Raw genomic sequence first — 23969 nt, 5'->3', positions numbered from 1 at the left:
AAAATGTTTCATACAAAGTTAGTAGGGTTTTATAAGGCGCATTACATGGCAATATTATTATGACCTTGAATAGTGTTGTCAAGGTCATATGAAGGTCATCTCAAATTTCTTAAATAGAACCCCTTATTTCTCATTACATGTTCTTGTAGCTTATCTCGAGAGCTTTCCAAAACACTATAATTGAATGTTTTTTCGTTAGGTATTTTTCGAGTTACAAGACTTAAAAGTTGCAAACCGCCAGCATTAGCATTACCCAAGGTGTACCGCATGGAGATTGCATAGTCGGATTTATACCTCTTTTGTGGTGTATTATATACACCACAAAAATACATATTTTTATTGGTGGATATTTAGATCTATTATTAGTACTGGTTGCACTTTTTGTACTTTTTGCACTTAAGATGAGACAGAAACTTTAAACGGTGGAAGAAGCAAGAGAGTGAGGAGATTATAAAAAACGTAAGTAACATGAATAATTCTATGGAATATTATTGTGAATTAATAATTATTTATTTAATATTTGTAGCCGTAAGTGTTTAATTTAAAATGCCTCAGTACGTTATAAAACATATGAGTAATAAAATTACTTATTATCACTGCCAATTCCTTTATATCTGCCAGTCACGGTAATACTTTTCTTTTAAAGAATTTGCATAATAATAAAAATAATAAAATACAAATTCATCCAGATATCTTAATATAATATTACGTGTCTTCTACTATAAGTAATCTGTATATATGTGTTTATATACACACATATATACACATATTCTTTGCAAAATTTATATTATTAATTTTTTAACTATTTTATTTTAAACATTTTTCTCGTTTTATATTTGAATGGATTAGTGTTGCTAAGCAACTACCACTTTTTCAGTAATAACCAATGAATGAGTGTTCCTATCTAAAATGGCGACAACTGATTCCCCTTACGTCTTAGGTTAGGTAATCATACCCCACAACCCTCGCGTCTACATATACTCCCGCCATATCTTCTTATCTCCATGTGATCAGCTGTTGGTGTAGTTCGAAAGTCGAATTAACGAGGTACGTTTCGTGCGCGCCGTGCGTGCAAATATGAGGCGATGAATTTAATATAGCTTGAAGTTTAAATGAAAGTATGGATCCAAGTGAAGTAGAATTTCTCGGTGAGAAGCAACTGGTCAGCATAATACCGAATTTCAATCTCGACGTAATCCATTTGATCTCGGGCTCGGTAGGACCATTTCGCGCCGGTTTGCCTGTCAAAGTACCAATTTGGCTCGCGGTGTGCCTCAAGCAAAAGCAAAAATGTCGTATTATCAATCAAGAGTGGATGGAAGTCGAGAACTTGAACGAGAGAAAAGAGATGGAAAAGATGTCAAAGTACGTGAGTAGACTTCGAAAATGTATTACCTGCTATTTAATATGAGACATCAGTATTAAATTTTCTATTTTCTGAACTGTTTCCAATCAATTTTCAATAACTTTTATTTAATAAATTTTTTATGGAACTTCAGTTTCACTGTTACCAGACAATGCGTTATAATATATTGTATCAAACTTTGATGGAAATTTTATTTTTTCTATAACGTTGAATATTTAAAGATTAATAATATTCGAAGAAATTTTATTATATAATTTTGCAATTTATTTATACTTTATATTGTAACATTAGGTTATTCACAGAGATGCCAAGTTATCATTACATCGATGAAAGTCAAATCTTACTGAGTACTGGAAACGATGATATACCTGATGCAGATGGTATAAGGATTGCTGTAAAGGTAATAGTTTAAGTAAATTTTATAAATATAATTAATTAATTTAGATTAGATTTAATTGAAGAAATATTTACACAAAAAATAATATTTATATTATAATTTATATTGTATAGGATATATGGGATATAAGAATGTCTAAATTACGTACATCTATGGATGCTTTTGTAAAGAATGAAGGAGTACATGCAAGACTGGATCATCTTACTGCAATGGAAATTAATGGGATACGTCCATTGTTGCCACATGCATTGGATCAAATGTTACGAATACAATCTGTAAGTATAGATCTTGAAATAGGATTTCACTTATAGTATTCTTAACATAGTAAATTATTCCTCTTTGTTTTATCTTTACTGTTATAATGTAACATTAATGTGATATTTATAATTTTCCTTTGATTTATTGTCATATCTTTATTTCAATTTGTTACAGGCAAATTTAGGAGGGGCAAGTTCTCAATATAGTGGAAATATGTAACGAAAATAACATCAAATTATCAGTTGTTAACAGATTGTGAATATTTTTGTAATTTTTACATTCTATTGCCGGATATATACATACAACAAAATGTTTATAAATTTATAGTTCATAATATAGATTTCATCCTCATAATATAGACTTTTCTTAATATACATATAATTTGATATTTAATTTAATTGCATTAAGCTATATAGTACAAGTATAGGATATAGAAAACAATGTATTTGAGTGCAAATATGTTACAATTTTATTCGGCCTATTTTAAAATCGTTACGTACATTCACTAGTATATTTCTATCACATTTTTTCATTATCATCATAGTACATAGTAAGTGCATATTTACATTAATGAATTTGCTCCGATCGATATCATGTTTGTTATCATATGGCATTCAACTTCTATATTTATACTTAATTTTAAGCCACAGTCCCTTAGCAATCTTTGATTTGTCAAGAATTTTAAGTCACATAAAATGATAAGATTTTTCTCACTCAAAAAACTCGAGACATCTTGATTTCGTTTGATGTTGAGTCTTTCATAGAAATGTATACAATGTATAATTATGCGCAGTGAGTAATGAAGAAATTGGCAATGAAATATATCATGCCAAATTAGTAATGTTAATATCAAATTCACAATATATTTAAATTATAACGTCACAAAGTATAAAAGAATTCACGTACCAATATATCTAAGGTATGTATACAGAAGATTAAGAAACTAAGAAGTAAATGCAGCTTGGTGTTGCACCAGGTAAATGCCTAATGTGTTTGGTAGTGTCAATAAATTATTAATTCTATAATTCTATCGATAGTATTTTGACAGTAACAAAAGTTGACAGATAAAAAGACCTTTTCCGAACTTTTCGAACCGTTTCGACATCAAAGAACAATGCAGTATATTTTCAGTCGATTCGGTGTTTGAACTATCGTGTGTTTGACAAACGAGATAAGTACTGTACGCTCTATCTAAACAAGTACTTGGGAAATATCACAAAGTCCGCTTGAGAAACACCGTTCCAAAAATACTTTACGGGTCATCGTAAATAAGTAAACGCATTTCTAGACTGCTACGATTTTACTAGGATCAACCTTGACTCGAATAAACATGGTATCGTCTTTCACAAAATGTCGCTTCTTCACCATTTCGTGAGAAACGAATCGCGGGAAACCGAAGCCGAGCGAATCGGGCTCGCGACTCGGCCTCTGGAAATTCTTCCAAGTCGGATCCGGTATGAAGCTCTCCACGATGTTGCAGGCCTTCTCCGCGACTACAGTCTGATCGAACATCGTGAATGAGACACTGTGCGAGAACGGCCATCGTAGAAGCGCATCGTATTCGCCAGGCAGAATCTTAATGTATATCGAAATATGACTTCCTTCTCCGGTCCCATTTCCGTTTAAGAAAATTGAAGCCTGCAACGTAAGAAATGTTTTCTTAACAAATTAAATTAAGATGGACGTAATGATTGTTTATGATGTGGTTCGATCATACACACCTGCAATTTGTATCCATATTGACTAGTATAAAAAGGTGGACTAATAAGCTCCATTCCCTCCTTCGCTTTCGCCTCTGACATTTTGGAGGCATAATCTGTGATCTTCCATATGAGCGTGCCTGTGTAATTTAATGATAGCTTACTGATCGCCGATTTGAGACTGGTTATTTGATGTTGTTGCTTCGTTACAAGACTGCACATAAGGCTCAGATGCATTTTCGTGGACTCCTCCAAATGTTTATCCAGCGAAAACCTATTTCCCTGTTACAAACAAATCGTAACGTAACGCTTTTCAGTCTTGGAACAAAAATCCGATGAAGCAAAAATAAACGGATGATAAATTATCAATTTAAAACAAAACATGTTCCGGAAATTAAACAACTAGTTTCAGAAAGATGAAACTGATTCTATCAGTTTTCATCGATTTATCTCTCAGAGCGAATAAACTACAGTACGCCAACACCTAATGTACCTTGAAACGGCAGCCAGCGTCCTTGAATGTACAGGAAAGTAGATGCGTGGTACAATGATCTTTCAAGTGCACTTCGAGATCTTCTCTAGGCAGTACTGCGGTTTCGCAACGATGAGGACACGCAACCGGGAATCGTCCACACTTTGCATGATGAGCACCAAGCGTATCGAAAACGAATTCTTTGTTACAATAACGACAAGCAACCAGCCTCTTGGCGCATTCACCCAATTTGTGTTGACCGAGATGTCTTCTTTGCACCTTCATTCCACATTTATTCTCGCAATACAAAGGCTCATAGCCACACGTTCCCGTGTGTTTCTACAAACATATACATCCACTGTTGAGTTTCCAATAATAATTGTCAATTGTTGTTGAGTTTTCAATAATAATTGTCAATCCATTGTCAATAACAATCATCGATATTATTAAATTGGAGAATTTATAATATCATACTTCTAAGGTATGTCCGGTGAACTCTTTGGCACAGAAGTCGCAACGAGCCCTACGCTGGGCGCATGTGTATTTCAGGTGGTCCTCCATGAGCACGCGAGGTATCATCGCCCCGCATTTGTTGCCACAAGGGACTGCATCGTGTTTACACGTATTCAGGTGTGCCTAATGAAAATCACATTCGAAATGTTCAAATATTTGTCAAGGTTCGCTCACGATCTGATACCTGATATTAAGTATCACAGGCTAAAATGATGGTGATGTAATCTTACCTTCAGCTTCCTCAATTCGTCCGACCATTTGCAACCGTCCTTATAATGTATGCAGTACACAATAGAGCCCATTATTGTCTTCTCTGCCTCCGAGTCCTGGAGGTTCTGAAAAAGACCGAAATGAGAAAAACGAGTTATTCGCTTGCCTTTGTTGCCGTTTGAAGTGTAAAACCTAAACCTATGGCATTCAGATACTACGACACGTATACTGTAACTCGAAATGTAAAGCAAGGCGAATAACATCATCACGTTGGATACAACATCGTGGGAGATGCTGCCTCGTGCCGAGAACCACGTGGGTGGCACAGCTCAAGAATATCTCAAGTCTATTGTCGTAACTCGAATATGTTTGCCTGTTTGGCGCTCAAAATCATTTCGACGATTAAAAATCAATATCGAATTTGCTTTTCATTTCACATGCTTATTAGTGTCAACTAACGTAGTGTAATTAGTCATACTTGAAAATCGCATATATCAGGTATAATTATTTTTAAAAATGTAATTTACATTATATACAGCTATATGTAATAATTTATTATTTCGAGTCTTTTCTTTTGGTGATACTTTTGAGTATTTAGAAACATGTATTGGAGATTGTCATAAAATCGTAACATTGATATACCTGGATAAAAAGATAGCGCAGAAACAAATAATCAATATACTGTGTCAATAAACACATCATAGACTTGTACGATTTCTTCTTTCTAAGTGCTCGTTCGCCAAAAATGTCCCCCTTATTGGAAACACGTTGATAAGAGAAAAAGAACGATAGTATTAGTGCGACAACCACACCAATATCCCTGCATCACCATATACAGATATATCCAACGTATAATATATATGTAAACGCGTGTTGGGAGGTGCTTGCAAGTTGAAACCTGCACGACCGGCAAGGTCGAGGAACCTAACGCAACCAGTCAGTCGTTAGCGGCGAGATATAAACAGAAGGAATGGAAGAGACGAGCGCTGCTTCATCGCTCTTGAGAAAAGAGCGGAATATTGAGCGTTGTGAAATCTCTTTCGAAATTTCCTGAAGAAGGAGAAGCGAAATCGCCAAGGGGCTAGACAACTAGACAGGCTATTTGCAGACGATAAGTGGTCAATTACGACATTAAGACCGCATAGCATAGTACAGGTTCATAATGTGCACATTAACCGATTAATTAATTACGAGAGTACAGCTCAGATTTTTAAAGTTTCCATGTACGTTCGACAGGAGAGCCAACGGTAATTTACATACCATACCAACTTGTACAAATGCTCATATACTTCTCGAAAGATACGAAACTCTCTGAATTGCTGAGTCGCCCACTTTTCTCCTCCAGAACGGAGTTCTTTTTAAGACGCGACGCGACGCCGTCGTTAGGTATTACGTAGAAGTACCACGTAACGCGTCAAATAGGCACAACATGACAGTTGCGAGTCCCGCGGGTGATATTACAGTAAAATAACGGACGATCGATCTTCACATGTTCCACTTATTAGAGCCTTAGAGTCCATCGATGTTTAATAATATTAAACATCTAATATCGTTGCGGCGACAGAAGGTCGGCATGCTTTGGCCGTAACATGACTTTTTCACACTTTTGCTTCAGCTGCCACACTTCCTCTCCCTCTCTTTTTCCTCCGTTTAATTCTTCTAGAAAAATAAGAATGATTGAAGTTACGAGTTTGACTCGTACGAGCTTGACACGCACGCCGTAAGGGTCAAAAGCGAAGCATACAAATCAAGTTCCTTCGGTCGGGCATTCCCGACACGACTTCCCCCTCAGGTGCATCCATGCCGCCGAGCGTAACGTTCTCGTTCACGAGCGGCACGGAGAAGTTCATCGCCGTAGTGGAATGCGCCAGGAGGAACAATGCGCGAGGAGTGAACGCGCCTTCGCAACCGCGCCGCTTCCGGCGTAGACGCGTAGGACTCGAGAATACCATCTCGTGGGAATGGGTCGCGTCCAAGCTTTTAATATAACACGCGGTAATTGCCGCGCGGGCACTCGTAATCATCCGTCTTGTCTTGTATTCCCCCGACGCGTTGTCAAGCGCCGAGGATGACAGGAACTACGAGTGGTCGCGCGTGGAATGCCGCGCTCTTATCTGCGTCAGAACTCGAATTTGCAGTCGGTGCCGCTGGGAAGGGTACTTTTAATTCTAAACTTCTGCATATCTCCGTGTCGTCGCGCATCCTCCACTTCTGTTTCTTCGCACGACGATGAAAGAAATCTGATCTGCGATCGCAGTTTAAACATAGCTCGCTTCGCCGATGAGAATGTCTCGCGAACGCTGCTTTGTGCCGCAAGTGTTGACCCGATTTGTACCCGTGTTGAATTGAAGCGCAATCTTCCAAGAGTTCAATGAGTAAACGCAATGTAACGTAACAGTTATCTAACAGTTATATAACATTGTTGAGTAGGAAATTGCGACTAACAGGTAAGTTACATGTTGCATTGTGTTCGCTGGGAAAATTCAAAATAAGATCTTGCAAGGAACATCTGCGAAGTGTGTGTCTCCGATTTTGACGAAACTTGGCATATTTGTAGATTGTAGCCAAAAATAAAGGACCCATATTTTTTTATCGGCAATGGCTCAGGTTTAAGGAGTGAAACTGCCCTATCTCGATAATTATTGCAGAGAGGAAACAATTTTTTAAACAAAAATTGCACGTTTTTTTTATGCCATACAATTTTTGTTTCAAAAGTTTTTCCCTATCTGCAATAATTATCGAGGTAGCATAAAGGGGATGAAATTCTGAGAGGCGGTTTCACCCCTTAAACTTAAGCCATTGCCGATAAAAAAGACATGAGTCTCTTATTTTTGGCTACTCTACAGATATGTCAAGTTTTGTCGAAATCGGAGACACACACTTCACGAATGTTCCTTATTAGTCAGTAGAAATTCGTAGAAATTATTATCACCTTGGTCTACTTGATCATACAGTAAACTTGGACACACCAATGTCCAGCCGTCAGTATCCAGTGGAATTTCAAGTCATTCATTATCAAGTCGAAAGGTCGCTCGTTATTCAGACGAAAGGTAGCTCGCTAGCTTTGCGACGCACCCCGTGTTGAAGAAGAGATTTGTAATTCTCGAGCGGATATTGTCGGCCAAGAGAGCGAGTTCTGTCGCGCCGATAAACAACATTGCGACCACGCACGCGTATCAAGAATGAGAACGATCAAGAATCGCCGGGCGGGCAGGAACCAACAAGAGCAAGGCGCTACGAGAGAGAGAGGTCGAGCGAGACTTCGGAAGCGGTCGAGGCCATCTGTTACGCTCGGTTCCCACGCTTCCGCTGCCACCGTCGCGCCTTACAGCCGGCATTTTATTCCAGTCGGATAGCATGGAGCACACATGCAAACGGAATTCCTCGAATTATGCGGGTGCGGAGAAAAATAAGTCTCGGCTTTCGGCTTGTATTTAGAGGCTGTTAAGTGGAAGCAATTCCTTTATGTATAACTATGCATCCGTCTCCGCGACGTCGGCGATTCAACGATAACTTATCTCCTGTGTTTCCTTGTCGGAAATGATGTATGTGCTCTATCGAAGGTACTGTTTCCGTTGCTATATTTACCAGCGGATTTCTTTCGCCATTATCGCTGCCACCGCGGTCGCTAAGCACGGCGATATAAGGAGTCCTATCCGATAAAGAGCGACCGTAGTTAGCGACTGTAACTGTTAGCATGGTATTCCAATCGTGCAACATTGTGAGCACAAATTTAACATTGACAACTATCAACTGAAACGAAAGAAGCATCGTCATTCCGTGTCGATGATGACCGTTTTGCGTCGAGGGTTCATTGAAAGGCCGAGAAAATAATGGGAAGAGAGCGAGAGAGCGAGAGAGCGAGAGCGAGAGAGAGAGAGAGAGAGAGAGGGAGAGAGAGAGAGTGAATGAGAAAAGTGTCTAATGTCTAACCTCATCGGTAATGATAGGCGATTTGTCCATGGTGTCGTTGATCGGGCTGGGTGGTGACGTGGGACTAGCACTGGGGCTTACGTGAAAACCCTTGGACTCCTTGGCGGATCTCTGGGGCGACACCCTCACCGGGAAACTCAGGGTCTTGGTCCACTGCGACAGACCACGCACCATCTTCGTCAGAGGCACTAACGTCACTCGCACGACCGAGGTGACTCGCGTCCGTTGCTGGTAGCATTCACGAGTCTTGGCGACGAGAGGCGAGCCTGCCGTTTTTCTCGGCTTTTTATCGTGTTCCTCCGCGAATGAGCTTGACACGCGCGGCGCAGGCCTTCCTCGCTCCTTCGTACGACCGTACGAAGTAGTCGTCGAATCTTGAATTTTTAAATCGGACCGATTCGAGATATCGCACCGGCGACGCTCTCTCGCAGCCAATGTCAAGCGACAGCTGATCTCAGCTCCGACATACATACGCGCGGTACCACCTCGAAGGAACGCCTGGACGACTCTCGTACGTGACTTTTTTCAAGCGTTTAAGAACACACTCTGCGCGCGAGCCGGCAGACCACGCACGACGGAACTCGCTGATGGACTGACACGCAGGCTGTAACTAGTTCCGCGGCTCCTCTGGACCGAGCGTCGTGATGTCGACGGGGACGACGACGGTAGTGGTGGTTGCGCCAGCAGTGGAGGAGGAAGAAGAGAAAAGAGGGAGGAAGATCGGTCGCGAGCCAGAGGAGTCGCCGCGCCGGAGCGACCGGGAGAGACCGTTGCACCGAAGGAACGGTGCGCAATGAGACAAATATCGGTCTCGATCTTTTCGTTCTACGCGTTTCGACGAGAAGCAATTGAGTGAACCCGTCATGTCTGTCGCGTGCGTCATCTGTCGGAAAATCTCTTTCTCCAGGGAGAAAAAATCCGAACGATACAAATGAGAGCAGAACACACGGGCGTTACGCTTTGTAAATCGAATCGTAGATTTGATGTTCCGAGTATTCAAAATTCACGGCCGGTTTTGCCAGTGTCGATGAACTCCAACTTGACGTAATCGACTGACTGATGCGTTTACTTTTCGGACAGAGATAAACGTGGGCCTGGAGGTAGAGAAAGAAAATGAAAAGAAAAACGCAGAAATCGAAGAGATTAAGATTAAAAGTCATCAAATGTAACTTGACATCGGTCATTAGACACTAACAATGACATTATAACTTCCGCAGGAGAATAAAGTCTCATTTCAAGCAATAACCGAGGGAGAAGCACTGTCGAGAAGCGGAGAGGGTGGGAGAGACAGGTCGTGAATGAAGGAGTATATATGTGCAAAAACAGGAATGCATAGAAGGTAAGCGAGTTAGAGAGACTCTACACATATTCGCAAGTGTACCTTCAAAAGTACACTTGCTCTCTTCAGTTGTCTCTATAATTAAAAGAACATTTTGACCTTTTAACGCCGTAGTATAGAGTCACGAAAATACTCACTCTCGATTAATTAATGTGACATTTCTAAATATTATGCAACACCGTCATAAATTACTGGAAAGGTGAGGAGCTGAGCAGCAGTGACGACGTAGGACTATAGGAAAGGAAACGATCATGTATCAGTAAGATCCTTTCGCAGACAAAGAACTGTCTCCGTGAATGAGAAGAGAGAGAGAGAGAGAGAGAGAGAGACCCGTGTGTTGCCAACTGCGGGTTTATGGTGTAGCGAAGGGGAAAAAGGACACATACGTCGCCAGGCTTATACGCCGCGGCATGCATCGTGCGTTCAACTGTGCGCGGACCGGATCTAGTCCAGCTGCGGCCTTCTTCGACCTTCCCCCCACGTCGCGATGATCGGTGAGAGAAGTCCGCTCCTTGCGACCAGCGGCCGGCTGTGCCACGTTATTCCAAATCTTCGCGTCCTGGCGGACGTGTTGCAGACCGATCCAATAGCCGAATGGCCAGATGAATGTCCGATCAATGCGATATATCACGAGTCACATCGAACGAGCATTTACCGTGTCATTGAGCCGCTTCTGACTTGAAGTGTAGATACATCGTAACTCTGTTACGTACATTTTCTATCTTTCATTATCTTTGTTCGCAAGGAACTGTATCATGGAGTTTTCTAGGACTGAGAGGTAGATGACTGATAATCTTCCCCGATCTCATCGATCATTCGCCGCACGGTATTTAATGCATTTGCGATGATCTCTATGATGTATAGAGAAAGCTTCTAGGAACGTAACAGTTAAACAGAGGCCAAAGAACTATCTGCGATCATCTCCTTGAGCGCAGGTGGTATAAAAGGTTGCCGCGTTTGCGACTGAAGAATCTTCATAAGCGTAAAGATTCGTCGGACGAATCTGCGCATATCGTGGCCAGATGGAACGAACTGAGGCGCTCCCGAGGGGGACAAAGAAGCACTTTTCGAAGCGTTGCGATATGAGAAGCACCTGGCAAGACGATGGAAGGGATCGAGCATACGAAGAATAGGAACGAAAAGCCTGGGGAATAATATTGGGAAGCGTGCAGCTGTCACAGCAGCTGCAAACCTCCTCTCTCTCTCTCTCTCTCTGTCTCGTCCGATGACCGGCAGCTTTTCTGACTCTTCTGCCTCGCGCCTTCTGCCTCGCGTTGCTCGCGCACCACCTAATCCGTGTCCCGGCTGATATCCTTTTGTGGATTTTTATCTATACTGCGTCCTGAGAAATTTATATCCGCAGACAAGAGATTTTGGACCGAATATCACGAATGACACGGCGGGCTGAATTTTTATCCTACGATATACTAGATAGCATAAATTTCTAGAGAATGTCTTAAAGATGCTTAAAAGATATTTTACTTTTTTTTTTAGACGTCTTAAGATATCTTTCAGAAAAATATGTGTTATCTAAATTCTTTTATCTTTAACGAGGTATATATCGAAACATATTCCTAAACGTCTATGTTCCTTCAACAGGATACATCTTTGAAATGCTGAATAAACGTGTGCCTTGTTCGATATCGTTGTCGCATGAAGGCTTACGCTTTAATCACGTTTCTGAGGCAACCACTATCGCCAAGGGGAAGATATCCTTAATACGTCTTGAGGCAAGGAAGTGTGTGCGTGTGTGCGTGTCTGCGCCCGTGTTTGTATCAGCTGCCTCTTGTGTAAAATTAAACTTCCTGCCCTCCTGGTACCCACATCTGCTCTCCTGCGATACATTCATAATGGGTACGCACGTTTGATACATCTCTAGATATGCACGTACTAACGTAGATAAAAGGATATTATTTTCATTGGTATCTCGCACTCTCAACTTTCAATCGTTACCTTCTATATGTCACTTACGAAGTTACAAATCGTCCGATGTGTTTATTTCTTGTTAACGACATAAATGGTACGGATATCGATAACTCGTATCAAGATCAACTAGTAATTGTTCCCGTGATCGAATACACAACCAATTGTTGCAGAACCTTCGAAAATAATAAATTTGTCCTATATCTGCACACGGACCTTCGCGGCCATTAATCATTGTGCTTGTGTAATCAACCTTACTACACGAGTTAGAGTAGAAACGCAGTGTGGAAGACTCGTGTCGCAAACGGCTAAGTGAAAGGAGATTTTTTGCAGCGCTTCGAATATCAAATAAGCCCGAACAATAATATGGATGTTCCAGGATAACAATTCGTGATCCGACGCGTCGATCTTACTTATTTCAGTTACAAGATCGAGACTGTATCCTTTCTTATTTCTTATCGATTGCATTTCGAGTCTTTAATTATTAACGATAATAACCAGGCAACCGGCCAAGAAGCAGCTGAGGCAATCCTGAGACGCAGGTGTCGGTCGCTTCCAGAATGTGGCAGCCAGAGGCAGCAACTCTTAACCACGGCGTGTTGCTGCCCAATTCGATCGACGAAGCGGCAATCCGTTACGCTCGCTCTTCGACTTCTACCCGTACGAGTGTGTATACACGTGTGCGCGTACGCGACACGCGGATAAGAGAAAGTTGAAGCCTCACGAAATCGTCTTTGCGAAAATGCCGACGAGCAATCCTCTATTATGCAGGCAGATACAAATAGGTGACGAATAGAAGTTGAATTCCTTCGATTGTTCTTCGCAAAAAAAGTATGATGTTCTTGATACATGTATATGGGACATTCTTTGTCAAATCAGCCACCTCCCTGCGCATCTCAATTTTCGATATAAATCACTTGTATAGGGCTCAACATTTTCGTTGAAATATCTATTTTTCCGTCGTCTGGCATTTTTGGCGCCGCAAGATGGAGCGACGCCATAATATGTACCGAAACGAGCAAAAGTCATGAAAATTAATGGAAAATCTCGCTTTCGAGGTTTCCAATTTTTCACCTCTAAAACTTAAAAACTCAGTAAATACCCAAGGATGAGATTTGGATCGATGGCATTTTGGAGATATGCCATCGAGGGAGTTCTGATTCGGTTCGTGGGATTCAGAGCTCATGGCATTCCAGCAATGAAGAGATTTCAAGACTATGGAACTCATGATGTATTGGGTCATGAGAATCTGGGGTGAGAGATTTTTGGGTTCGGGTTATGGAGTCCGGGGCTCGTGGCGTGCGAAGAATACAGGTTTTTGTAGTAAAGGTTCATATATTTACCGAGGTTTTAAGAGTTTAGAGGTGAAAGATTGAAAACCTCGAAATTTGTAGCGGGATTTTCCATCGTTTTCATCACTTTTGCTCGGTTTCGGTTCATATTATGGCGCCGTCATCTCGCAATGCCAAAAATATCAGACGACATCGAAAAATAGACGTTTCAAACGAAAGTTTTGAGCCCTATAAAAGTGATTTATATCGAAAATTGAGATGCGCAGGGGGGTGGCTGATTTGACAGAGAATGCCCCATGTATATTTTTTTTACATGACTTTAATATCAATTAACATGATTTTATATACAGAGTATCCGAGATCTTTTGGAAACAAAAAATTGTGAAGATTAATCAGATGAAACTGAAAAGAAAAGTCAAGTAATATTTTGCGAAAATCGCGATATTTATTAAGTTATTAATGATTGAAAATGACTACATCTAGAGGTTTTTAATTGATAATTTGAAAATTTCAGTACTTATTTGCAAAATAGTAAACGACTTTTCTGTTCAGAATGACTTAATCTACAATTATATGACGGCTATTGTGCCTAGCGACATATTCAAGATTCAGGGTTCAAAGTTCAATATACTCATATCTATCGCTAGATACAATTAGTATTATATATATGTATATATATTAGTATTATATATATATATATATATATATATAATACTAATGTGCAATTCTGTTTTCAGACAAATTGTATCAATCTCGCCAACTTACCGTTCTAGACATCCAGCCGACATTATAAATCGATGTTGATATACTGGGTTGTTCACGTTGAAAACCAGAAACAAGCCATCAAGACGAAGGAAGATCGAATCTCCTCTTTAACAATGATCGCTTCGAATCACCGAGTCGTCATCGTAAGTGTTAACTTGGACACCGGTCAATATTGAATCGTTCTAAAGTCTCAATTGCTTTCAATCATATTCGGCAAAATACACGTTCACTTTGAACTTTCCCTTATATTTTGGATTTACGTGAAATTTGCCTCTGTACGAAATTGATCTCAAAATTATTACATGTGCCTCGAACTTTTGATAAACTTCCTGAACGCGACAAGCGTTTGTAAAATAGCGCCTAATCTTAAAATTGACTCATGGCTGTTGCTACGAAGCAATGGCAACATTAATTTAACAACATGTGATTCCAACCGACTCTAGGGATAATGTTTCTCACGAAAATAAGCTTCGGGAAGCGCGTCGCGGATATTTCCGGGAGAATTCCAAGTCATGAACGGAGGAGAGACGACATCGCACTTCGCCGTAATCCAGTCGGGAGTTCGTCGAACTTAGAATCTATATCGCGTGAATATGCGCGAGAACGACTGTCGGCCCTCGCGTGCAACGTCAAACACACAAAACGCGCGCTTAATCAAACGGAGAGGGAAACTCGTTCGCGACTGTAGGCAACGACTGTGTAACATTGACTGCGTATAATGCACAACGCACAGTCGCATCACCGGATGAGAACGTGCGAACGTACGGCGAGAAAGAATACAGCCCCACTACGTGCTAGGCGAAACTAAAGTCCCGCGGGATATTACGCTTAGCAGCAGCAGCATACGCGGCCGTGTACGCCTAGTTGCTTATGAAGGCAGGTGGCGGTAGACAGGTGAATGTGTTGGCGGAACGCAGGAAGTGCCAGAGACAGAAAGGCGATACAAAAGCCTGCGATAGGGATGACAAAGTCGAAGAAGAGAGAAGAGAGAAGGGTAGAGAGAGAGGAAGAGAGAGAGAGAGAGAGAGAGAGAGAGAGAGAGAGAGAGAGAGAGAGAGAGAGAGAGAGAGGACAGAAAGAGGGAGAGAAAGAGAGAATCTTCCGAGTGTCAGCGATAAAACTGAAGAGTTTTCTTCTTTCTCTTCAGAGTCTCTTAAGTTTATATTTTCTTAGAACAAAGATTATGCGCTTAATACGAGCTTCTCGAAGCTTAATTGAAATAGATAAGACCTCGTGAACTTATCGTGATATCCATCGTTCTGATTGTATTTGACCTCGTGTCCTATGGAACCCCGTTCTTTCGTATCAGGATTCCTCCGCGTTAAGTAACAACGTGGCGTTATTATGCCGTTTGCGATTCGTCGTGTACAAGAATAGCTCTCACGCACGCCTTCTTTTGCTTCTCCTTTCTTCCTCCTGCCCTACCCATGTATACATTACTGTTGGCGAATATATTTCTAGTAAACAAGTAGCAGATTGATGTTTTAAGTATCCATTTTATATACTTTTTTTAATGTTATCGTGTAATGTTGTTTAATATATTATTAATATATGTTTAACATATTCGGAAATACGATGTTCCCTCGAATATTGCAAAAGAAGTATCTTAAAAACATCATTGTAATTATTTTATATAAATATAAATAAGTATAGATATAAATATAAATATTAACGTTATGTCTAAAAAAGATATATTTACGGCTTTTTTTGCTGTAAAAGCAAGAAAGCAACTTTTTTATGCACTGAGGGAAAATAACTTTTTATCCTGTTTCAAGCTGCTAACTTTAGGCTTCATCTTGCGGACGAAATGCTTGATTTAGCTACCCCGATAAGGTAATACTAAAAACTATCAGTCCTGAGTAAATTTTCATATTGGCAAAGAGGCCCCGGGGGGCCCGGAGATAATACAATACCGACTGTTTTAGCTATGCTGAAGATAATATGATATTTGTACTATACTATTAGCGTATTCGAATGGTATAAAAAATTTTAACCCACCCGGGATCGATTAAACCCAGGCTCTTAGATTGAACATGCAGGGGTAAGCTTTGTGATTGGCTAGAAAACCTTGTGACGTCATTAATCGACCCCAAGTGGATTAAAACCCATTTACTCGAATAGGCCAATAATATACCTAGATTGCGCGTTTCCTAAATTTCAGAAAGGAGTAGAGTTCATGTAAAAAAAGGATGCACTCTGTTTTGTATCTGTGCGTTTTCTCTCGCACATACAATGGAAAGGGAATAAGGGGAAGCAGTTACCTATAAAAATATATTATAAGCTATAAAAATAGCTTATAAACTTCCTGATTGGCTGTAAGCCACATTTAGAGTCATTTTTAATGATGAAAACTAGTGATTAAAACTCATGCTACTCGAATAAGCATTAATATCTCGTCAGTGGTTTAAGTATATAAAGCCAGCGGCACACGGTGCTTGTTTTCGTGCTGGTTGCTTGCTGTATGAAAATATTGCGTTGTGATTGGTACATTTCCGAAGATGGATGGAAATGCACCAATCAGAACGCAATATTTTCATCCAGCAAGCAATCCAGCACGAAAACAAGCATCGTGTGCCGCTGGCTTAACATGTCGTTAGCTGTCCCTCGAAGGACTTTAACTAGCTGTAAAGAGCCTGGCGCCATCTGGCGTTCTTCTGCAGAATTACTTACACTATTTTTTATGCACTAGTACATAAGGTACAGTTGAAAAGAACAAACCGATACGTGATCATAACACAACTGTGCACGCGTTATTTTGTATGATTATCAATATTTGGCAATATAAGCTTTGTATAGTAACTGATATGCATTTATTATATATTAAACATTTTATGAATTGTATTTCGATTTATAAGAAATGTAACACATCAATAACGTTTCAGTAAAATACGATTTTACTAATGAGTGATTGTTTAAGTGTTATTTGTAATAATACGTGAATTTATTCATTGAATACAATGTCTAATGCAACAAGTGGCAAGAACTTATTACGACCAAATGGACTACAGTGTAAAAATTTACATGAATATTTAAAATCTCGTCCTCCCGATATATTGAATAAATTGTATCACAAACCGCCTATTTGTTTGGCGGTGTTCCGCGAATTACCTATAATCGCCAAGCATTATGTTATGAGATTGCTGTTTGTTGAACAACCGGTGCCACAAGCAGTCATAGCTTCATGGTGTTCAAAACTGTATTTTGAAGAACATCAGAAAGTGGTGCAAATTTTAAACGAGCTGTACGTATGGAAAGAAGCATCTATACCAGGTGGATTACCAGGTTGGATTTTAAACAATACCTTCAAGAAGAACTTGAAAATTGTTTTGTTGGGAGGTGGGAGACCATGGACCATGTCAAATCAATTGGAAACTGATAGTAAGCCGAGAGATGTTGCTTTCTTGGATTCATATGCACTAGAGAGATGGGAGTGTGTTTTACACTACATGGTTGGTTCTCAACAGCAAGAAGGTAAAATTTTTTCCTCTGGAAATACAATAATATATGAGCATATTAGATAAAATATTCAGCATATTATATGAATAGTAATAGAATTCTAATATATTTTTTTCTACAGTTATTAGACATGATATATATATATATTTTTTTTATATTTAATTTCAACATATATCTTACGTATTTGCAACAGGTATATCTGCAGATGCTGTCCGAATTTTATTGCATGCTGGTTTGATGAAGAGAGATGAAACTGATGGAAGCCCAATTATAACACAAGCTGGTTTTCAATTCTTACTTTTAGATACAGCCTCGCAGGTAATGTATTCTTATTAAGCCTAATCCTTCTCTTATATCTATAAATATAAAATATGCTCAATATTTACATAAGTATATAATGGTATTACTATACAATACTTTGTGTATTACAAATACTTTTTTCTAGGTATGGTACTTTATTTTGCAATATCTTGACACAATTGAGGCACGTGGTCTTGATTTAATAGAATGCCTTACTTTCTTATTTCAATTAAATTTTTCCACCCTTGGTAAAGATTATAGTACTGAAGGTATGTCTGAAGGTCTCTTAACATTTTTACAACATTTGAGAGAATTTGGACTTGTGTACCAACGAAAACGCAAAGCAGGAAGGTAAATATATGTTCATGTAAATAAAAAATAATGTTACTTAATATCAGTGTCTTTAAACTGCTAGTACTTATGATTTAATTCATTTAATTTGTTACCAGGTTTTATCCTACACGATTAGCATTGAATATAGCTACTGGTGAAACTAAACCATTAACCAGAGATACAGATAAAGAAGGATATATAGTTGTAGAAACAAATTATCGTGTATATGCATATACAAATTCAAATTTACAAGTTGCTTTACTTGGATTGTTCTGCGAAATGATATATAGGTATAGGCATAATCAATATTTTACAAAAAAAATTAGTAAAAATTTGGAAGCTCAAAATTTCTCAAGTTAATTTCATGTATAATTTGTGATTATAGATTTCCTAATTTGGTTGTATCTATATTAACCAGAGATTCTGTAAGACAAGCATTAAAAAGTGGGATAACTGCTACTCAAATAGTAGGGTATGACTATAATATCAAATTCTTCTTATAAACAAATAATATAAAATGTTTGGTACATACTATATATCATTTCTTATATCAACAGTTACTTACAGCAACATGCGCATAGCAAAACAATAGAAGCAGGACCACCTATATTACCCCCTACTATTGTAGATCAAATCATGCTATGGGAAAATGAAAGAAACAGATTTTTGTTCAGTGAAGGAGTTTTATACAGTCAATTTCTCTCTCAAACAGACTTTGAAGTTCTTAGAGATCATGCACTTACAACTGGAGTATTAATTTGGCAAAACGAAAGGTATGTTGGTTAAAAATCTTTGTCTGATCATTTTATAAAATAGTTTATAAGATAAATTTTATAAAACACACACATACATACACACACAAACACACACACACACACACACACACACACACACACACATATATATATATATAAACTAAATATGTTAGAAAACTAAACAGCTAATGTAGTTAGTAATTTTTTCATCTTGCAGGAAGAGAACTATAGTAGTTACCAAAGCAGGTCATGATGATATAAAAAAGTTTTGGAAACGATATTCAAAAGGTTCAACTTAATATTCGAGCAAGAGAGTTGTAGCAACGAAGAAAAATTTTACAAACACTACCATTACATTTTTTAGAGATACTACAAAGAAATTGTTTCAAAAATAAAGTGCCTAAAAGAATTGAAAAATGTACCATTCTCAAAAAGGACTAGCGAGAGAAATTTTTTCTAATATCAATGTCAAAAAAGACTTGTCTTTTTATTTCTATCATAAATTACAATATAATTCTCATAAATCGATATAATTTTCTTTCCCTTGAAGTATGCCCTTATTACATCAAGTGTAAACACAACTGATCAATGCATTGCTATTGTTCACAACTTACTTATAAGACACATTTCAATATGAATAAAAAGTGGCGTTTTTATCCGAATATAAATGCAGAATGCAAAATATTTTCGTTGTTGATACATTTCTATATATATCAAATGGTATCAAATGGAAAAAAGACAGAATTTCATTGAAACCTAACATGAGACAACATCCCAAACGTTTGGCGAAGAGAGAACTAGTTGTCAGCGCTGTGGTGCAGCTTTTGGTTTTGGCATTTTGGATAATAAGCCTTGAATCTCTTCCTTTTCATCAAACCTATTCCATAACTCATATAAATTTATTATATATCGTGCTATTTCTTGAATCTTTTCCATATCAGCATTTAATTCTGCAAACCACGACTTATGATCTTTTTGCAATATTACACAGGCTATTTGCAAGCAACCTGAAAAAACATACAAATTGTCTTAAAATTTCCTTGTAATATTAAATTATTGAGAACATAACAAAGAGGAAATAAAATAATTGAACTTACCAATTGCTATTTGATAAGGTGGATATAATAAACATACATCAGTCCTTAAACTATCGTTAATAATACGCCATGCAAGAGTAAGTAATTGATCATCTGGCCCCACATCTTGAATTAATGTTAATAAGGGACGGTATGGTTGATATACGATTAAACAACAATCTAAATGCTCCAATAGATAAAATTCACATTCCAAAATATGATTCGTACGATATGGAAATTCTTGTGAATATGCATAATTAAATTTAGTTTTAACTGAAAACAAGAGAGATTGATGAGTGCTATGGCAGTATTGATCATTAACAAACCATAAAAGTAAATTATATACTTATTATACTTACCTACAGTTTGGCATATTGTTATTAGTCTGGTATTAGAAATTACTCCAAATTCTTCAACTTTTGATGCCAAGAAAACTGAAGTAGGAGCTAATAATAGAGGATCTATGCATTTCAAACTATTGCGGGCATAAAATCGTTTAAAGTAAACTGTAGCAGTAGCTATCACCTGCTGCCTTAGCTTTAACTGCTCTCCCAAAACTTGTATTACTGTAATATAAAAAATAAATATAATTATATATTTGTTGTAAAGTTGAGAGGTTATTGTTTTTTAATATTATTATATTCAGATGCACGCTAATACTATGCCAAAAACAAAGTTGTAAAAGCCTTATTCTTATAAAAGATAGTAACAATTAATAATCATATATTGTATATGCAATATATAATTATAACTATAGAACATACATAGAATAATTAATAATGTAAAGAATAAAAATTTATCAAAATTGATACATACAATTATCGAATTGTACATCAGTATATATTAAACACAAGTAAGTACAAATTGCTTTTAGCTAATAAACATTTCAATACAAATTCATAATTTTTTGCAAAGTAAATATTATTTAAACTTACAATTAGAGAAGAAAATGAATAATTTCTGATATTCTTCTTCCGTTAATATTGATAAATCATGCTGACGTTCTCTAACCAAGTCTTGTTTATCCAGCAACCATTGTTGACTATTAAATAGAAAAATTTCATATGTCTGGTAGACACTCACACAATAAAGGTTTATTATAATATAATCTATAAAAATTAACTTACTGATGAGAGCTTTGCCAAAAATTGCCGGCCATTTTATAAAAAAAGATTATTCAATAAACTTTGATGCGTTGGATAATGCTGGCTGTCGAGAATCTTCGTTCTTATTATGTTGAACGTAATAATTATCTCCACATCTTCTAAACTGTGACTCCGCGCTCTTTTAAACATAAGTAAACTGATGGATTCAATTTTGTTTCATGTACAAGGTAAAATATTGAAGACAAAATCGTTAGTATATTTCATGAATAAATAGACATCTGCACAGAATAGTTATTCAAATCGTAATACATTAACCAACAACATGACGTTTTGTCTTCGGAAGGGTTTAGAAACGTTATAGAGAAGATTGAATAACTACTAGATGGGAGTCTCACATAGTAATAAGAGACGTTCTATCGATAAATCGATTCTTGCTCGTTCAAGACTCGATTATACTCTCGATATTTTTGCGCTATTAATATGCATATCGATAATTTTTAAAATTCCATTATAAAATTCTATTGTTGTATGATACCTACACGTATACAAAAAAATCACAATGATGCTTTATATGTTAATTTTTATGTATAAATTTATGTTTTATGTTATAATTATTGTGTGTTACAATTTTTTAAATTATATTTCCAATATTATTTTTGCTTTTTCTTTGAATAAACAGCAATTATGATTCCCGAATATCTAGAGACGATAGAGTATAATGGAAAATTTCTAGAGATTCTGAATCTAGTGATGTCAAGTTATTTATGATGCTTGATGGATGATGCTATATCCTTCTGTCGTGCAAAAGAGTTCGATGAAAATAACGAAAAAAATTGGCAAAAAGTGGTGGGCCAAAAATATTTTTTTGCAAGCTGTGCAATTTTCGGAACATGTCTTAGTCGTTTCTTGTTGTATTCGACAACTATACACAACTGTAGCACAACTTGCAGATTTTAATTATCCGTAACGATTCAAAAGTTACAGAAGTATGAAGTTAGAGACAGACATCAGCGGAAAAACTGAGATGTTCTTTTGGCTGTACTGTGGACTACGATGATCTGACGTAATTTTGCCATTAGGAAAAGTTGTTGAACTTGACTAGCGCAACTTGGCACAACTTTCAAAATTTCGAAAATGTAAAAAAAAATATTTTGGCCCATTACTTTTTGCCAATTTTTTTGTAAGCTGTGCAATTTTCGGAACATATCTTAGTCGTTTCTTGTTGTACTCGACTAGCACAATTCAGCATATACTCGCAGAATTCAAATATCTACCACGGTCCAAAAGCTATAGTGATCTGAAAATTATTCCTAAAAATTACTTTCTTTGAATGCTCGTATTGCGAAAATCAGCCATCTGAGGATATTTTGCAAGTAGAAAAAGTTGTTGGGCTTGATTAGCACAATCCGGCACAACTTTCGAAATTTTGAAAATGTGAAAAATTTTTTTTGCATCACCAATTTTTGCAAAGCTTTTTGCAATCTGAGTAGTTTTCGACATATCTTTAAATGGTTTCTTATTGTACTCGATTAGCACAATTCAGCACAATTTGCAGACTTGCGATAAATGCATTGTAAAAGAAGTTATTTGTTAATTTGTATTTTAACTTCAACATTTTTTTCTACTGAACAAAAGGAGATATCCAGTTTCTTCAAACGGTATAACGCGGCACAAATTAGTAGGAATTCACAAACAAAAATTGAGTTCATTCGGATAAAAGTGGGGGACTGGCAAATTTTCGTTTTTATTTTTTTTCTCAAATGTTATTGAAGTTATCGGTCTCGCGTTTGCGGCACAAATCAGCACAAATATAGCATAATACGGTACAATAAAGAAAAACTCAAAATTCGAAAAGTGCGGAGATACCAAAAATTTAGTTTTTCTTAATTTTCTTGAGTACGCTTTGAATTACAGAGTTGCGGATTGTAACACAATACGGCACAAACGTAGCACAATGCAGCACAATTCGAAAAAATACAAAATTCAAAAAGTACGAGGTCAACTTCGCACACGTTATAGCAAAGCTTTGGCCAACCACTACCGTGGTTTTTGACCCATCTGAGATGTCCCATTGAAAACGAGTTTCTTTCTCCTAATTATTAAAAACAAATTTGTTCGCTATTTTTACCGAACTCTTTTGCACGACAGAAAGGATACTGATACTAGGATTTCAAAATGATAATAGAAGTCTTCTTAATTTCAAGGTAAAAATATCAAAAAACTTTTGATTTGCAGAAATTTTTATATGCTTTGCAAAATTTTTATTATTACTTTGCAAAATATTTTACATAAATTCAATCTTGAAATTATTTATAACGAACGAAAATGTTTGTTAAAAAATAAAAAGCGGAACTCATAAAATATTCACTTTTTTCACTAAGTTTTTACGTAGCTTTTTATTTATATCGACTTATATGATTCTTTGTGCTTTACAATTTCGTTTCTACACTGTTATACAATATGGTTCGCAGTAAATATTCCAAGAAGAATTCACGGTATATGGTCATGAAATTTCTGACACCACTCAAGTCCACAGATGAGGCAAGTGGATAAATATCACATGCCACAACAGTTGATATTTCGCAAAATATAATTTGTTCGACGTACTATTTTCGCAATGACTGTAAAGAATGGGAAGAAGCAAAATAAGAATGGGAAACGCGGGACCCTCTTTTGTCTTACATAGTTTTCTATGACAACCCGTGATTATCGCGACGTTACGCTACGCAACGTCGTGCAACGTGCTATTAGCTGGAATATGTATATCACCTGGAT

The 23969-nt window shown here is 37.5% G+C and overlaps 4 protein-coding genes and 1 long non-coding RNA gene across 11 annotated transcripts; 3 read left to right on the top strand and 2 right to left on the bottom strand.

Annotated features, from left to right (window-relative positions):
• The first annotated feature begins 939 nt into the window (after positions 1-939).
• Positions 940-2385, top strand: Psf2 (DNA replication complex GINS protein PSF2-like protein). Its single transcript, XM_011156325.3, has 4 exons — positions 940-1365; positions 1658-1766; positions 1877-2038; positions 2196-2385. The coding sequence occupies exons 1-4, from the start codon at positions 1121-1123 to the stop codon at positions 2238-2240; spliced, it is 561 nt and encodes a 186-aa protein (XP_011154627.1). The 5' UTR covers positions 940-1120; the 3' UTR covers positions 2241-2385.
• Positions 2386-2412: 27 nt separating this feature from the next.
• On the bottom strand, positions 2413-14562 carry Traf4 (TNF receptor associated factor 4). 6 transcript variants are annotated; one of them, XM_025302303.1, is made up of 8 exons: positions 9323-9407; positions 8850-9002; positions 8505-8669; positions 4937-5041; positions 4668-4829; positions 4215-4532; positions 3743-4003; positions 2413-3659 (listed from the first exon to the last, which is right to left on the bottom strand). In XM_025302303.1, exons 2-8 carry the CDS (start codon positions 8877-8879, stop codon positions 3306-3308), a joined length of 1395 nt encoding a protein of 464 aa, XP_025158088.1. In that variant the 5' UTR covers positions 8880-9002; positions 9323-9407; the 3' UTR covers positions 2413-3305. The 6 variants fall into 6 exon arrangements, with proteins under 6 accessions (XP_025158088.1, XP_025158090.1, XP_025158087.1 ...); XM_025302305.1 differs by lacking the exon at positions 8505-8669; XM_025302302.1 differs by having other exon boundaries at positions 8850-9361.
• On the top strand, positions 9575-14246 carry LOC105192293 (uncharacterized). 2 transcript variants are annotated; one of them, XR_003113486.1, is made up of 5 exons: positions 9575-9635; positions 10067-10188; positions 11788-12042; positions 12613-12896; positions 14141-14246. It is a non-coding gene; the product is annotated as an uncharacterized LOC105192293 (long non-coding RNA). The 2 variants fall into 2 exon arrangements; XR_003113487.1 differs by having other exon boundaries at positions 12285-12896.
• A 2182-nt stretch (positions 14563-16744) lies between the features above and the next one.
• On the top strand, positions 16745-19696 carry mrn (general transcription factor IIH subunit 4 marionette). The gene is made up of 7 exons (XM_011156330.3): positions 16745-17639; positions 17818-17942; positions 18070-18275; positions 18374-18547; positions 18643-18729; positions 18815-19030; positions 19230-19696. The coding sequence occupies exons 1-7, from the start codon at positions 17126-17128 to the stop codon at positions 19309-19311; spliced, it is 1404 nt and encodes a 467-aa protein (XP_011154632.1). The 5' UTR covers positions 16745-17125; the 3' UTR covers positions 19312-19696.
• Positions 19697-19791: 95 nt separating this feature from the next.
• CycC (cyclin C) lies at positions 19792-21534 on the bottom strand. The gene is made up of 5 exons (XM_011156331.3): positions 21216-21534; positions 21024-21130; positions 20448-20654; positions 20110-20361; positions 19792-20019 (listed from the first exon to the last, which is right to left on the bottom strand). Exons 1-5 carry the CDS (start codon positions 21245-21247, stop codon positions 19817-19819), a joined length of 801 nt encoding a protein of 266 aa, XP_011154633.1. The 5' UTR covers positions 21248-21534; the 3' UTR covers positions 19792-19816.
• Between the last annotated feature and the right edge of the window lie 2435 nt (positions 21535-23969).

This window comes from Harpegnathos saltator, unplaced genomic scaffold (assembly GCF_003227715.2).
Source record: "Harpegnathos saltator strain DR-91 unplaced genomic scaffold, Hsal_v8.6 scaffold485, whole genome shotgun sequence".
In the NCBI taxonomy this organism is placed as follows: Eukaryota; Metazoa; Arthropoda; class Insecta; order Hymenoptera; family Formicidae; genus Harpegnathos; species Harpegnathos saltator.
The sequence above is the reverse complement of the archived record's forward strand: the minus strand, read 5'-3'. Positions and strand labels throughout refer to the sequence as shown.

What these genes read in the sequence shown, in the direction of transcription:
- Psf2 (XM_011156325.3), top strand. Translation starts at nt 1,121, where the DNA reads ATGGATCCAAGTGAAGTAGAATTTCTCGGTGAGAAGCAACTGGTCAGC. An exon ending in GTATAAGGATTGCTGTAAAG is followed by an intron (nt 1,767 to 1,876) that starts GTAATAGTTTAA and finishes TATATTGTATAG; the next exon opens with GATATATGGGATATAAGAAT. An exon ending in AAATGTTACGAATACAATCT is followed by an intron (nt 2,039 to 2,195) that starts GTAAGTATAGAT and finishes AATTTGTTACAG; the next exon opens with GCAAATTTAGGAGGGGCAAG.
- Traf4 (XM_025302302.1), bottom strand. Translation starts at nt 9,320, where the DNA reads ATGTATGTCGGAGCTGAGATCAGCTGTCGCTTGACATTGGCTGCGAGA. An exon ending in ACGCTGGCTGCCGTTTCAAG is followed by an intron (nt 4,004 to 4,214) that starts GTACATTAGGTG and finishes TGTTTGTAACAG; the next exon opens with GGAAATAGGTTTTCGCTGGA. An exon ending in AATATGGATACAAATTGCAG is followed by an intron (nt 3,660 to 3,742) that starts GTGTGTATGATC and finishes CTTACGTTGCAG; the next exon opens with GCTTCAATTTTCTTAAACGG.
- mrn (XM_011156330.3), top strand. Translation starts at nt 17,126, where the DNA reads ATGTCTAATGCAACAAGTGGCAAGAACTTATTACGACCAAATGGACTA. An exon ending in ACTGCTACTCAAATAGTAGG is followed by an intron (nt 18,730 to 18,814) that starts GTATGACTATAA and finishes TTATATCAACAG; the next exon opens with TTACTTACAGCAACATGCGC. An exon ending in TTAATTTGGCAAAACGAAAG is followed by an intron (nt 19,031 to 19,229) that starts GTATGTTGGTTA and finishes TTCATCTTGCAG; the next exon opens with GAAGAGAACTATAGTAGTTA.
- CycC (XM_011156331.3), bottom strand. Translation starts at nt 21,247, where the DNA reads ATGGCCGGCAATTTTTGGCAAAGCTCTCATCA. An exon ending in ATTCATTTTCTTCTCTAATT is followed by an intron (nt 20,655 to 21,023) that starts GTAAGTTTAAAT and finishes TTTATATTACAG; the next exon opens with TAATACAAGTTTTGGGAGAG. An exon ending in AACAATATGCCAAACTGTAG is followed by an intron (nt 20,362 to 20,447) that starts GTAAGTATAATA and finishes TCTTGTTTTCAG; the next exon opens with TTAAAACTAAATTTAATTAT.